General features: G+C 35.7%; 2 protein-coding genes and 1 long non-coding RNA gene across 8 annotated transcripts in view; 1 reads left to right on the top strand and 2 right to left on the bottom strand.

The window, feature by feature from the left end:
• Cln7 (CLN7/MFS domain-containing 8) overlaps window positions 1–15,259 on the top strand; it is a 50,844-nt gene that overhangs the window by 21,919 nt on the left and 13,666 nt on the right. The gene's annotated exons all lie outside the window — the stretch shown is intronic.
• LOC111511696 (kelch-like protein 3) overlaps window positions 1–15,259 on the bottom strand; it is a 46,601-nt gene that overhangs the window by 19,795 nt on the left and 11,547 nt on the right. Inside the window, exon 6 of one of the 3 annotated variants that reach the window (XM_023167728.2) lies at window positions 4,277–4,689. The exons of 1 other annotated variant lie outside the window; for it this stretch is intronic. In XM_023167728.2, the coding sequence (XP_023023496.2) occupies window positions 4,355–4,689 (335 nt within the window). In that variant the 3' untranslated portion in view covers window positions 4,277–4,354. Of the gene's footprint in view, window positions 1–4,276; window positions 4,690–13,832; window positions 14,234–15,259 lie in introns of those variants that run through there. One more of the 3 variants, XM_074174334.1, reaches the window with a different exon arrangement.
• Window positions 11,737–13,198, bottom strand: LOC141481937 (uncharacterized). Its single transcript, XR_012465256.1, has 2 exons — window positions 11,889–13,198; window positions 11,737–11,832 (listed from the first exon to the last, which is right to left on the bottom strand). It is a non-coding gene; the product is annotated as an uncharacterized lncRNA (long non-coding RNA).

Genomic DNA, 15,259 nt, shown 5'->3' with positions numbered 1-15,259 from the left:
CGAAAAACTTATTTCAAAAGAAAAATGGGAAGCGGTGTTGACAACACAGGATCCAAAGTTAGCCTAAAACAAATTTATAAACAAGATATCTGAAACCATTGCAAGATGTAGCAAAACAAATAAAAACGAAAATAATAAAAATCATAAAAAATTAAAACCATGGATGACACAGGGTCTACTTTATTCCATCAGACACAGAGATCTACTGAAGAAAAAATTCAATGAATTTAAAACTCTAAATTCCAAAATAGAGTATGAAACCTACAGAAATTATCTTAACTCACTTCTTAAAGTAACTAAAAATGATTACTATATGAATAAAATAAAAGAGGCAAATAAAAATAAAAAAAACTGGCAGTAAATCAATGAAATAACAAATAAAAAAACTTACTCTGGTAACAGGACCCAATATGATATAATTGATGAAAAGGGAGACAAAATTGTAGATGATCTCAACAAAGCTGATTATTTCAATAAATTTTTCACTGATATTGACCTGAACATGGCAAGTAAAATCGATAAAACAACTAATCCCATCCCCGAACAGCAAATAAAAATTCAAAAGTCCCTATTTCTTCATTCAGTAACACGCAATGAACTAATAAATCTTATTTCTACTGGCCCTGATAAAGTACCTACCTGTTTATTTAATAAAAAATGTCACCAATACTTTCTTGATCCCCTATGTTATATATTCAACCAATGTTTTGTAAATGGCGTGATTCCAAATAATTTCAAAGAAGCCATCACAACGCCTATTTTCAAATCCGGAAACAAAAAATTTGTAACAAACTATAGACCTATATCGGTAATTAATAACTTTGCGAAACTTTTTGAAAAATGCATAAAAAATAGACTTGTAAATTTTCTGGAAAAACATCAGATTCTATCACCTAGCCAATATGGATTCAGAGAAAATATGTCAATCGAAAACGCCGTTTTTCACTTGGTGAATAAAATACTGAATAAAGCTAACTAAGAGAAAAAATGTCTAGCGGTATTCTTAGATTTGGCCAAAGCCTTCGACACTGTTAATCATGATATTTTGTTACAAAGGTTAGAATATGTGGGAGTGAGGGCTGAACTACTAGCTGATTATTTACAAGACCGAACCCAAACGGTCAAAATAAACGACACTTATAGCCAGTCACAACCAGTCGCCATGGGTGTTCCCCAGGGCACTGTCATGGGTCCAATTCTAATCATGATATTTTGTTACAAGGGTTAGAATATGTGGGAGTGAGGGGTAAGCCTCTAGAACTACTAGCTGATTATTTACAAGACCGAACCGAAAGGGTCAAAATAAACGACACTTATAGCCAGTCACAACCAGTCGCCATGGGTGTTCCCCAGGGCACTGTTATGGGTCCAATTCTATTTCTAATATATATTAACAGCATTTACAACCTGAAGGACTTCGATGGTGGCATTGTTTCATTTGCCGATGATACGGTAATGATTTTCTATGGTAACACATGGGACTCTACTTATGCAAAAGCACAAAATGGATTGAACATTATATTCTCGTGGCTGAATTTTGGTCTCCTGAGTCTAAATGTCTATAAAACAAAATTCTTAACCTTTTCATCAACAATAAGAAACCAACCACTAAAGGGAAACATTTTCATACATACTCCCAATTGCCAAACTCCTTCAATTTGTTCTTGTCCACATATAAAGAAAACGGATACAATAAAATATCTGGGTGTGATACTTGACCAACATGTACGCTGGGACAAACATGCAGATTTTCTCGTGAAAAGACTAAGAAAACTTATTTTTAAATTCTACCAACTGAGAAACATACTAAATAAACATTTATTAGTGATGACATACAATGCATTAGTTGAATCAGTTATAAAGTACTGTATTATTGTTTGGGGTGGGTTGAATAAAACACACTTACATAATCTTCAAGTGATACAAAACACATTGCTTAAAATAGTATTGAAGAAAGATAGAAGACATCCAACTGATAGCTTATATAAGAAGGCTAGTTTATTCAATATCATAAAATTATACACCTATCACTGTGTACTATGGACGTTAAACTCGCCTCTCACATATCTGACACACATACACGACACCCGAGGCAAATCCGACAAAACAATTAGTGTTCCTTTTTGTAAAAACGTATATACCCAAAGGTTTGTTACTTACTTTGGACCGAAACTTGTCAATCAAGTTCCCATTGAATTAAGAAATATAAAAAAAAATAATGAACGCAAGAAAACAATTAGATCCTTCATTGATCACAACTTTGATTTCTTAAAAGAAATATTTGAATCAACTCAGTGAATCATGGCCTTATTATCTGGTTCAATACTACTTCAGGTTGATCATTGCTTTCTATTAATATTTTTTTTATTATAATATATATATATATATATATATATATATATATATATATATATATATATATATATATATATATATACAGAGATATAGATATTATTGAGTGTGTATGATATAAATCAAAAGGAGGAAATTCGTGGACATGACACTCAAGAAATATGGAGGCAAACCGCGGACACGTGTTTCTGGCTATTGGCCTCATCAGCGCGGTGCAGCCAATTGCAAAGGTGGACAACAACTGGTTACCAAAAATGGAAAAAAAAACATCACATATACACGGTGTCACCAACAGGAGCCAACCGCACATTTGTGGTTTCAATGCCTGGGAATGCTGGGTCTTCTAATTGAAACCACAAATGTGCGGTTGGCTCCTGTTGGTGACACCGTGTATATGTGATGTTTTTTTTTCCATTTTTGGTAACCAGTTGTTGTCCACCTTTGCAATTGGCTGCACCGCGCTGATGAGGCCAATAGCCAGAAACACGTGTCCGCGGTTTGCCTCCATATTTCTTGAGTGTCATGTCCACGAATTTCCTCCTTTTGATTTATATCATACACACTCAATAATATCTATATCTCTGTATCTATATCCTGGACCCGGAAGTCACGCAGGTAGCTATAGCTGCCTACGTGGTGATGTTAGATGATGCCTGGGAATGCTGGGTCTTCTAATTGAAACCACAAATGTGCGGTTGGCTCCTGTTGGTGACACCGTGTATATGTGATGTTTTTTTTTTCCATTTTTGGTAACCAGTTGTTGTCCACCTTTGCAATTGGCTGCACCGCGCTGATGAGGCCAATAGCCAGAAACACGTGTCCGCGGTTTGCCTCCATATTTCTTGAGTGTCATGTCCACGAATTTCCTCCTTTTGATTTATATATATATGTATATATATATATATATATATATATATATATATATATATATATATATATTTATAAATTTTTATTTCTTACCGAAAGGAATGAATAGTATTTTTTCTCACATTCATGGTTGTGTTCAGATCTGGGAAAATAAGCAACACAAGCTTTGCTTAGGCGTTTCCCAAGAACTGAACACCACCACTTATTTATTGTTATTTATTTACTTTTTAATTTTTTTTAATCTACTGTAATTATCACTGAAGATATACTAACATCTATTATAGACAAGAATATGTATGTGAATTGAATAAATTGATTGATTGATTGATTGAGGGTTGAATATATAATTTGCATTGTGAGTTTGGTATTAAAGTTGTCTTATACATCCGATTAAAGAGATCTGAAGCTCTGTTATATTCGATTATTCATATTACTGATTTTTACGCCTCAATTTTATGAAAACCGACTAAAATTTGAGAATACAAAAATACTGGTAAACGTGCAACGAAAAAGAAAATGCAGGATTAGGAAAGTAAAGGCGGATTTATAAAAAAAAAATAAGACAGATATGAAATCAAGTATAATAAAAAGTAAAATAACAGAGTACCCGTTTATGAAAAAAGTAAGATGGAAAATAGAAAATAACTATCGACCAATCATATTGTATCAGCTGACAGCTGAAATAAGTGGGCTATAATTTTTAATTTAAAATTTTCGGAAATTTTGGGAGAATATGATTGACGATGACTTCGTAATTGAATAAGTAGGTATCGGATTTTGGAGTTTCTAGGATTGTATTAATGCAATTTTATAAAAAACTGTTAAATCTCCACATTAACGTGACATATCGACGCATGCCCATAGAGATAGTTACCGAACTATAAGGTTGAAAGATGCCCAAATTTTAGCTCATTTCTCATTTTGCATTATTCATTTTATAAACGTTCTGCCTCGAAAGTGTATATACAACTTTCTCATTCTACTTTATTTCATTTCCTATTTTAACTTACTCTTTATATAAACCCGCCTCAAGGTATACTGAGAGAAATGACCAAAGTAAAAAATTAGAAAAATGTAATTCCATTATTGAATTATTTACATGTAGAATTGCATATAAAAATTGTTTTAAAAAGTATCACATAAATGAACAGTTGATCAAATTGTCTCTCTCCACCAAACTGTAATGGTTGAATGAAAAAAGTTTCATATCGCTATGAATTACAAGCCGATTGTTGTCGTTTCCTATTACACCGTTACTATCCGTGAAAACAAATTCAATAGCTCCTGTTTCTATGTTGTATTTTTCCAAAGAATATAGAGGAGTGCCAAAATTCTGGTAATTATATAGGGTGTATATTATATTATGACACAATGTAACTTTTATTGCATCATAATCAATGTCTGTTATATTTTTTATAGATAAAACTACTAGTTTATCACCGTCGACACATATTTCAATCAGTTTTTTTCCTGTAAATAGAAAGAATTCCCAGTTTGATTAACGTTCATGATTTGCAATGAGCCAATAAAACAGTTCTGTGTTCCTTTTTTATGGTCACATCTCCCCTATAGATGTGTATTTCAAACACAAATGAAAAAATAATTCAAAAAAACGGTGGCAATCGCACCTTTATTTCGGAGTTGATATACAAAAGGGTGTTTACTAAACATGCGGTAAAAATGTAAGGAACTATTCTTTGGACTCTTCTAAGGATAGTTTGTCCTTTGATGATTTTAATAGGGTTTTGTTTCGAAGATACGGAGTATTGATATTTAAGTGACTTGTTGCATCTGCCACAAGAAACAAATATATAATATGGACTTATATACAGGCTGATTCACGGTGGATGGCACATTAGACGTTTCTGGTGAACCAGACAACGGATCACTTTGAAAATTTAATGGAGGGCATATTCGGACATTCTCTAGCCAACTAAAATATTTTCGACAATGCGGTGTTGCCGCTTCTATTAGAAAGCAGTAGCAACTTTGATTTTTCAAATGGAACACTCTGTGTATAATATTATTTTTGGAATCTCCAACAATTGCCCGACAACTTTTCTTGCTATTTCCCTATACCTATCTGTTACCGTTTTCGAAATGAAAATTAATTTCAATTTTTTTCTTCGAAAATCATGACTTCTAAAAATGCCGATATCTTTTAGTTAAGAAGTACTATGATATCGAAATTTGGTTTGGAGTTAGGTGATACTTGGACACTTCCCACACGTCAGCCTAATCTCCGTTACTTCAATACAGGGTGGTAAAAAAATACAGTTTTTTCGTTTGCTTGAAAAAGTTGCTGAAATTTGATTATTTTAAATGGAACACCCTGCATATTATTGAAAATTCGGAAAGCTGCTGAAATTTGCTTTCTTTCTATGTATATCATACCTATACCTAACTAGTCAAGTTTCGGACTTATGAACATTTATTTGTGAAAATGTCCCTTCAGAATGGTATTTCCATTCCGTATTTGGTAAGCAGGCCATGATTACTATTTGACAGTAGCGTTGTGACATTCTCTTAATAATATCGACATTTTCGTCACTTCAGAAGTTGCAAATACCTTCAAAACGATGGAACAAAACTATTCAAACGAAGTTCTTATGAATTTGTTATTATTTTTGGACAGTGTGACAAAATTATCAGCAGAACATGTAGAAAGTTCAATGAAATGTATCCGAATCTACCGCCAATGAACCTCAAGAAATTTATACGAATTCAGAACAATTTCAATATGTTTGGATAAACTTTAAAAAAGCACCAAGAAACTTGAAATTGGAAATATTGATATGAATAATTATAAGAAAGTAAAACAATCATGTGGAATATTTCAAAATATGTTCAAATCGCTGGCCGTTCACTTCCAAGCACTTTAAAATGCGGGTGTTGACTGCTTTCGTGGTGGCAGATCTGATTTCATTGGGATCCAAATCTTCAAATGTTTGGGCAATCCTTTCTAACAATTCATCTCTCGAACGCACGGGTATTTTGTAAACTTTTTCTTTAAACATTCCCCACAAATAAAAATCTAATGGATTAAGATCGGGTGATCTCGCTGGCCAATTCCATGGTCCCAAGCGCCTCATCCACCGATCGTCAAATAGTCTATCCAGTTCTGCGCTCACTTCTCTTGTGCAATGTGCAGGAGCTCCGTCTAGTTGGTACCAACAGTTTCGATAATCTTCGAGTGGCAGATTATCCACGAAACTGTCTACAGTATTCTCCAAAATATTAAGGTAGCTTCTGGATGTTAATGACTCCTCGTATATCACGTACCTCAATTTGTTGTCCATCAACATGCAGAAGACATTAAAACTAAATTTTTCTTGAAATCCGGCTTCTTTTGTGACGTGAGGATTTTCACTGGACCAATAATGACGATTTTTTCTATTGAAAATCCCTTCTCTCGAAAATTTCGATTCATCAGTCCAAATAATTTTATTTAAAAAAAGTGGATCTTCTTGAAAGCGTGTCAACAACATTTCACAAAATTCTACTCTCTGTTGAGGATCTTGAGGCTTCATTGCTTGAATTTTAGTGAATTTATAATCATGTATTTTATGTCTTCGCAAGATTCTTTGAACCGATGAATATTTTATACCCAAATCTTCTTCAGCACTTCTTATCGATGACTCGGGAAATGCGTGAAAATATGCTAAGACATTAATCTGGTTGTCTTCGAAAGTTACGGGTCGAGGCAAGTTTCTTGGTGCTTTTAAAGTTGATCCAAATGCATTGAAATTGTTCTGAATTCGTATAAATTTCTTGAGGTTCATTGGCGGTAGATTCGGATACATTTCATTGAACTTTCTACATGTTCTGCTGATAATTTTGTCACACTGTCCAAAAATAATAAACAAATTCATGAGAACTTCGTTTGAATAGTTTTGTTCCATCGTTTTGAAGGTATTTGCAACTTCTGAAGTGACGAAAATGTCGATATTATTAGGAGAATGTCACAACGCTACTGTCAAATAGTAATCATGGCCTGCTTACCAAATACCGAATGGAAATACCATTTTGAAGGGACATTTTCACAAATAAGTGTTCGTAAGTCCGAAACTTGACTAGTTAGGTATAGGTATGATATACATAGAAAGAAAGCAAATTTCAGCAGCTTTCCGAATTTTCAATAATGTACAGGGTGTTCCATTTAAAATAATCAAATTTCAGCAACTTTTTCAAGCAAACGAAAAAACTGTATTTTTTTACCACCCTGTATTGAAGTAACGGAGATTAGGCTGACGTGTGGGAAGTGTCCAAGTACCACCTAACTCCAAACCAAATTTCGATATCATAGTACTTCTTAACTAAAAGATATCGGCATTTTTAGAAGTCATGATTTTCGAAGAAAAAAATTGAAATTAATTTTTATTTAGAAAACGGTAACAGATAGGTATAGGGAAATATCAAGAAAAGTTGTCGGGCAATTGTTGGAGATTCCAAAAATAATATTATATACAGAGTGTTCCATTTGAAAAATCAAAGTTGCTACTGCTTTCTAATAGAAGCGGCAACACCGCATTGTCGAAAATATTTTAGTTGGCTAGAGAATGTCCGAATATGCCCTCCATTAAATTTTCAAAGTGATCCGTTGTCTGGTTCACCAGAAACGTCTAATGTGCCATCCACCGTGAATCAGCCTGTATGTCACACAGTAAAAATCCAAAATGCCTTCTACTTAAAAAAAATTAACGAGAAAAAAAGTAAGTGAGAAGTAAGTGAGTTAAGTGATAAGAACTGAAATAATCAAATTCTCAAACTGAAATAACAAAAATCGCAGTTTTTCAATTGAGCATGTCAAAAGTTGTGTTCGGAACATTCATTATGGTTGTCAGCATCAATCTCATTCAAATCTGGATCTGTCGATACAGTTGAGTCAGATGAAGGTATGCTCCTATAAAAGTTATGAAACACAGGTGGAATAAACTCTAGTAGGGACAACAAATCAGCCTTCTTTTTTTAGATATTGGTAATAACGTACTTCTAATTTTTGGGACGTTGCCACTATCAGCTAACCATTTCGCGAATATTTTCTGTCGCAAAAACGTCACCTCCTGGTATGGTTCATAATCGTCTAAGCTGGTTTTAAATTGGATGATACCAAACCGTTCGCTGTACTTTAGCACAGGTTGCCACTTCAAATCGTTGTGTGCAACGTCTTTCTTTCTTCTCACTAATGGACCTTTCAACATATTTGAGAATTCTAAAAAGTCATCTTGGGTCATCTCAATAACCGAAAATCTAGGACCGCTGATACCAATCATGGGGATGGCCTATCAAAGTACTGCTTTTTAGTTTTTTCTTTCAAATACAGCATGTGTGAGTGTCCAGGCAACATGAATGTATGTTCACTTGTGTAAATTCTTGGACACGTCTGCATATCTAACGTTAGCATCGCTGCTACATACGAGTTCTTGATCTGTCCTCCGCACGTATCTGAATATTGTAAAACTTGTGTAATTCCATCCGGTAGATTTTGGATATGTTTGAAAATACATGAAGCTATTTCGTTGGCCCCACGAGCTGCAGTAGCCTCATGCCACATGTTAGTTTTGTTGTCGTGAATTGTTGAATTGTAGGTCCAAAGCAGGCGTTTGTAAAACGCAATTGTATTCGACAGGAATGATGTAGCCAAGCACTGCTGTAAACATTGGACATCTTCGTTTGCTACTTGTTTGTTTCTTGCTTTTTGTTTATAAGTTTCATCGGATAAAAATAAATGATAGTCTCACTCAATCATCTATAGCAAGATCTAATTTCAGCTTACCTAAATTTGTCGCATTTGTCACAAGTATCCAATTTTCTTGGTTTAATCGCTAATCTTAAAGTATGAAATTCTTGACTTTAATAGCGATAAGACAGACACTCCATATGGATATTCTTTTCGGTAAAGGTCGTACATCAATTTAATTGTGAAATGCGACGGTAGGTACTTTCTATCATTTTCTCGTCTCGTGTAATGGCTGTCGTGTGTAGGAAATGACAATAAATGTATACGAACGTCATACATTGTTTCTATGGACAATTTGAATGGAGGAGGTGCACGTCCCCTCCCGTCGTCACTAATTAATCCACATACTGAACTACGTTTCTTTCGACAAACTAAATTAACAAAATTGTCTGTTTCACCAAATATGTTGAGAAAACAAGTTTTGCACGTTTGTGTTCGTGTACGAGTTTCATCAATTTCCAAAAAATATCTGTTGGTTGTTAGTCTATATTTTTGGCGATTAGGGTCTTGTGTTCGAGGTCTGCTGACTGCTTTATCAACCATCTCTATCAGTGATGCAATGTACGCCGCTCTTTTATTGTAGGACTTTAAGTTCCAATATTCCTTGAATAGAATAATTCTTTTTTCATCAGGAATTTTTACTCGGCAATGTCGTCTACATTTTGGTAAAGGCAACACAGTTCTTTCGCTTCGTCTTTTCCCACTTCGAGTGTTGTAAGAAAGTCCAGCATTTCGTCTTTCGGTTCTTTCGCGGCGAATTTTTCTAGTACTTATGTACCACTTACAAACACTGACAAACACCTGAATTAACTTCAACACAAAATCCACGCTTTAGTATGCTGGCGCAGCCAAAAGTCAGTAGTAGCAAAACGTACAATAGTCCTACACACGCAACACACGTTAAGCGTAAAATCACTCAAGTCTGACTTATGTGATTTTTCACTGAAGAATAGGTAGTATGAAACTACACAAGTCTGACTTATATTATTATACCCACCGTAATCATAGCATTTCGACTAATGTGTATATACTCAATCATTTTTAACCTATTTATATTTCGTTTTTGACTTATGTGAGTTCACTGTCATGCATCTGCAGTTATTCTAGACGAATATGACTTAATACAAAAACGCGATATTTTGACTTATGTGATTATTCCCACTATACGCAGATAGAGTGAATGGGTTATTTAGATCAATAAAATAATAGAAAATGATAGATTAATAATGATAATGTGAAAGTTCGTATACTTGGATATTTATTACTTATTATCGCACAAACATCTGAACGGATTTGAATGAAATTTGATACATAGATAGTTTGGTAACCTGGATTACTATATAGTATAATGTGTATCTTAATAATATTGAAATTGTGAAAGAAGTTCTGATATACAAGGTCTGTTAAAAAAATACGACGAATTTTTTTTCTGAAAAACTAATCATTCATCAATTTCAATTTTGTCCCCTTCAAAGTAGTCCCTCTGATATAATACACTTGTGCCAGCGTTTTTACCAAACCTCGAAGCAGTTCTGATATGCACTTTTTGGTATGTCTTTGATATCTCTCAGCGATTCGGTTTTTATCTCCTCAACTGTCGCAAAACGCCATCCGTTCATGGGTCTCTTCAATCTTGGGAACAGGAAAATGTCGCAGGAGGACAAATATGGTTCTGTATCTGTAGAGTGGGGAGGGTGACTGTAGACCCACAGCACTTAGGCCATATGTGACCCATTGTACTGTGTATATCGTCCAGGAAGGTAGACACGTCACTAGGAGACACCTCCTTTATATCGGCAGGTGAAGGCCAAGACTCGCCGAACACACACTCTCTTTGGCAACCTTGAGGTGTCTCACGGCGGTCTTCGTAAAGGTTTTGGAAGGTACAGCGACATTACTGTCGTTGTGCGGCTTGAAGTTCCCTCCGTGTAGGTACTCAAGTAAGGGCGCTTTTCTGCAGGGGCAGCCGGTTCCTTGCCTTTATTCGAGGCTAAGCTCTTGGCGCCCGCCGCAGGAAGTGCCCTTGCTGTTGGAGGTGGAGTAGGGGAGGAGGAGGGTGCACTTATAGTTGCTGCCACTTCTGCCTCTATCGTATTATATCACGAGGTGATCTGCCATGTTCAACCTTATTCCGAGCGGAAATTGAGGTGGACATTTCTGATCATCCCCAGCCACCGCCATAGATTGAGGTGAGCATTTCTGACCAGCCTCGGGATTGGTTTTTGTTTTTTCTGTGTCTGTTTTTCTATGTTTCATTCATGTGGGGTCCCACGAGTAGCAGGGGAAGAGTTGGTCACTCGGACAGAGCCCCGCATTACCAGAGGAAGGCTGATTACAATGAGGTTATGGCCGGTTTCCCAAGGGGATCGTTCGTAACCGCATATCACCCTGCGGCCATTCAGCTGTCGACACGATTCCTTACACCTTAGCTTGGGTAGGCTGGTCCACGGTGGCATGTTCCGCAAAAGCTTTTGGGGAGTTTTGGTTCCCCTCACTCTACTTATTTCTGCCACTGAACAGGAGTCCGGCGACCCCGTCCGTAAGGCCACATTGGCTTCCCGGACAAGGCTCCCAGTCCTCTGGCTATTCCCCTATCCGTTACTTGGGGACGCGCCCGATAGGTAGCCCAACCCACGGGGACCAAATATGGTTAAAACGATGATTGAGGCATGATTACGGTTTAATTTATTGACAAAAAAATTAAGAACAAGCAATGGCGAGTGAGCAGGTGAATCATCGTGATGCAAAAGTCATGAACGGTTTTTTCCACAATAACGACCGTTTTCTTTAGATTGCCTCTCGCAAGCAGCGCATAAATTCAAGATAATACTTCTTACTGACCGTACGACCATGTGGCACTGATGCACTGCATCCTGGTAATTGGAGAAAACAGTGAGCAAAACCTTGACATTTCATCAATTTGGCGTACCTTTTTGGTCTTGGCTCTCCTGGGCTCTTCCATTGGGACATTGGACTTTGGTTTCGTCACCAGTTATGACCCTCTTGAGCAGATCTGTATCACCGTTGAACGCAGTGACGGCTCGTGCATTGGAGAACACGGGAGGCTAAAGTCATAAAGACTATGTACACACAGAAAAGCCCCCCGGAGGCGCGAAAATTTTTACGTTGTTGCACGCTTTGATTAATACTAAAGTTAGGGCATGGGCATAACAATGCGTAAAAAGTGCATGAGGAGCTATGGACTTTATTTTAGTTTGTAAACCATTTAAATTGCCGCCCATGACCGCAGCCCCATCATAGGTTTGCGCAATTAACTTTTGCCTAAAATTATAGGTGTCACACGTAGGAATTAAAAAATTAAACAAATCGCCATCTGTGCGTCCAGATGAAACATCATGACAACCCATAAAAAGTTCTACCACATTATCATCTTTGACATATCTAAAAAAAGAAACACTTTCAATCTCCTTGCTTATATTTTCCTTAATAATTATGCCACACTGTCTATAAGCTCATTTTGGATGGTTTTTGAGGTGCCCGAAAAAACGCTACCGTTTAAAAAAGTGCCAAATTGTGAATCATATTTGCCCCATAACATTGAAAGTTCCTTGTAATTGTCGCGATTATTCGAATTTTCGGTTTCACCGTGTCTGCAAAAAGCTAATTCTTGGGAACCCAAATAAATCGTAATATCGTAAGTCTTTTTAAATTCGACCGATTTTCCCTAACCTGATTATTAAAAGAAATTATGGTTTCTTTTTGAGCTGTATCTAAAGCTGTTGCTATATTTTGTTTGCTAAACAATTTTAATTTACAAGACGAAAATATATGGTTCTTAGTTTTAAAATGTTTTTCTGTAGAACGAGGTAAATTTTTCAAATTGGAGCATCCTATTTTAGACCACTTTTGGTATTCGGTTTGTACAGAAAATAAAACACAGGTCCAACAAAAAAGTTTTTCTCGTTTAATGGAGCCGGTTAATCAATCGCATTTATCGTACCAACTAATATTAAATCCTCGATTTGTTGATTATCTGACGCTTTAATTGAAATCAAATCAAATTTGGTTGAGGCCTTCCCAGAGTTTTAATAATGTAAAATTTATTATCATAAGATAAAGACTTGAAATTATTTGTCAGCAACCAATCGACTATATCGTCAGATTTTTTAATTTCGTTCAACTTATCCACAATGAATGAAAAAAAAAACTTACCGAAAAAGTGAAAACGTGAAAACATCTTGAAATTGAAAGAAAACACTTTAAAAGCACATTAACCAAAAATCACTGTTTTATACACAAATAACAAATATTATCAAGAAACACCAGAACGATTTACCGAAATATTTTTCAGTCCCGGTCCGTCACGGCATCCCGTCCGAATAATTAAATAAAAAACGAATGCAGTGGTACACTAACGGAGACCGACTGGAGGCTAGCCTCCTCTAACGCTATAATTTCTGCATCTGAAATTACAAATCGGGACGTATGTCTCTGGTTGGATCGGTCTCGCGAAGCTTGTGTTTTTTAAAGCGGTCAGAGGCTTGGCTCCCTTGCAACGTATGGCATTTATTGTTTCGGGTTGATGGTTTATTCGTTATTCGGTCATGGACGGTGCGTTTGAGTTTTGTTGATGCAGGATACAGTGTGGCATGTACTACGTAGTGAGTGATAGTGTTTTTTGGGCATATTATGTATTTATATTGAAAATTAATGATAACCAAGCATTTTTAGAAAAAAATAATCATAATTATTTGTAAAAATCTTTTAATTTATTGCGACGAATAGCCTCAATTTTTATGGGGAGGCCAAAACTCCCTTGCCTCGTCTGACGAGCCGCCGCTGGTTGAACTTCCTTCAACAATTCCTGAGCGATGCTCATGCCACGGTTTTTTTTAAACATTCAGCAATTTTGGAACAAACTTCGCTGTCACACGCATCATGGCCAACATTTTCGAAAAAATTGCATGGAATGGGCTGACATTTTCAGCAATTTCTCTAATAATGATTCGATGATTCTTCTTAACAATTTTTTCACTTTCTCAACATTTTCATTGGTTGTAGATGTGCTGGGGCGTCCAGCGCGAAGTCGTCATTCACATCTGCTTCTGTGAAAAGCTTGTACCACTTGTAAATATGTTTCTGACTCAGAGTACAATCACCGTATGCCACTGTCTACATTTCAAGTGTTTTTGAGTACTTTTCTACAAAATTTGACGCAAATTATTTGGTTCATTTTTTCGATAGCATAAACTAGCCAAACACCCAAAACACTTCTAACATTTATGTCTCTCACCAACAAACTGAACATGCTAGCTGAAAATGTGAACATAGGTTTCAGATGAGTGTACCAACATAAAATCGCTAATCGAATGTACATAGCTCGTAAAAATGACGGATTTTTTTTCAAATGAGGAATGTTCATGTATACTGAGGAGTAGAATTTTATACTTGGTGGAATTACTTGTGAATGACGTACCGAAACTGTGTGTACACAAAATTTGTCCGGCATTAAATGTACCGAATACGGTTTTCAAATTATTGTCAAAGATTTGATCGGCTTGAATTATGTTCATTCCGTTGGGACTAACAATAGTTGTTTAGTTTGAAGTGGAATTTTTTATCAAAAATGATTCATTTCCTGAATTTATGGAATTAAAATTATTTCGACTCAATATTTGGCACACTCATGGTTTCAGCTGCTGTAACTTCAAGCAATTTTCCATAGTGCAGTATGTCAATATCCAGTGCATTTCTTTAATGTCCCCCCACTTTTATTTTTTAAACGGGTCAACTCAAAAAATTGAAATTTGGGATAATGAAATTAATGCATGAATACTTTATTTTGAAGTGAAATTGACAGATGAAACTTTCGAAATGGCGACTTGGCGCCATCTGGAAAAAAAATTAAATGGAAATGTGGTCTTGTGACACATCATTTTGAAGCTCCTGACGAATACTTCACAACCCTAGAATATGAAGTCAATATCTTCACCTACTACAAAATGAAAGAACATTTAATAAATTCCTGAAGACAAAAACATTAATGTCAATATTTCTAGAAATATTCCTTTTTATCTGCCATATGGCAATTCCAATAACCCAATAAGGTTTGTTAAGTTATTTTTTGTTTATTAAAACGACAAAAAATGTCAGTACGACAATGAACATTATTCTTCAGTTAGAATATTCTCATTAAGTTTTCGGTTTTACTAATAGAAAGGTACCACGTCAACAATCTCTAAACTGGTCAATTCTCGTCCATTGGAAAAAAAAATTGAAGCGATTTTTATTTACGGTGCGACGCGTAATTTTCACGAGATCGAAAGGATTTTCAGTGAA

This window comes from Leptinotarsa decemlineata, unplaced genomic scaffold (genome assembly GCF_025532065.1).
Source record: "Leptinotarsa decemlineata unplaced genomic scaffold, Ldec_3_MD MMD2_tig00000576_RagTag_RagTag, whole genome shotgun sequence".
Lineage (NCBI taxonomy): Eukaryota > Metazoa > Arthropoda > Insecta > Coleoptera > Chrysomelidae > Leptinotarsa > Leptinotarsa decemlineata.
The sequence above is the reverse complement of the archived record's forward strand: the minus strand, read 5'-3'. Positions and strand labels throughout refer to the sequence as shown.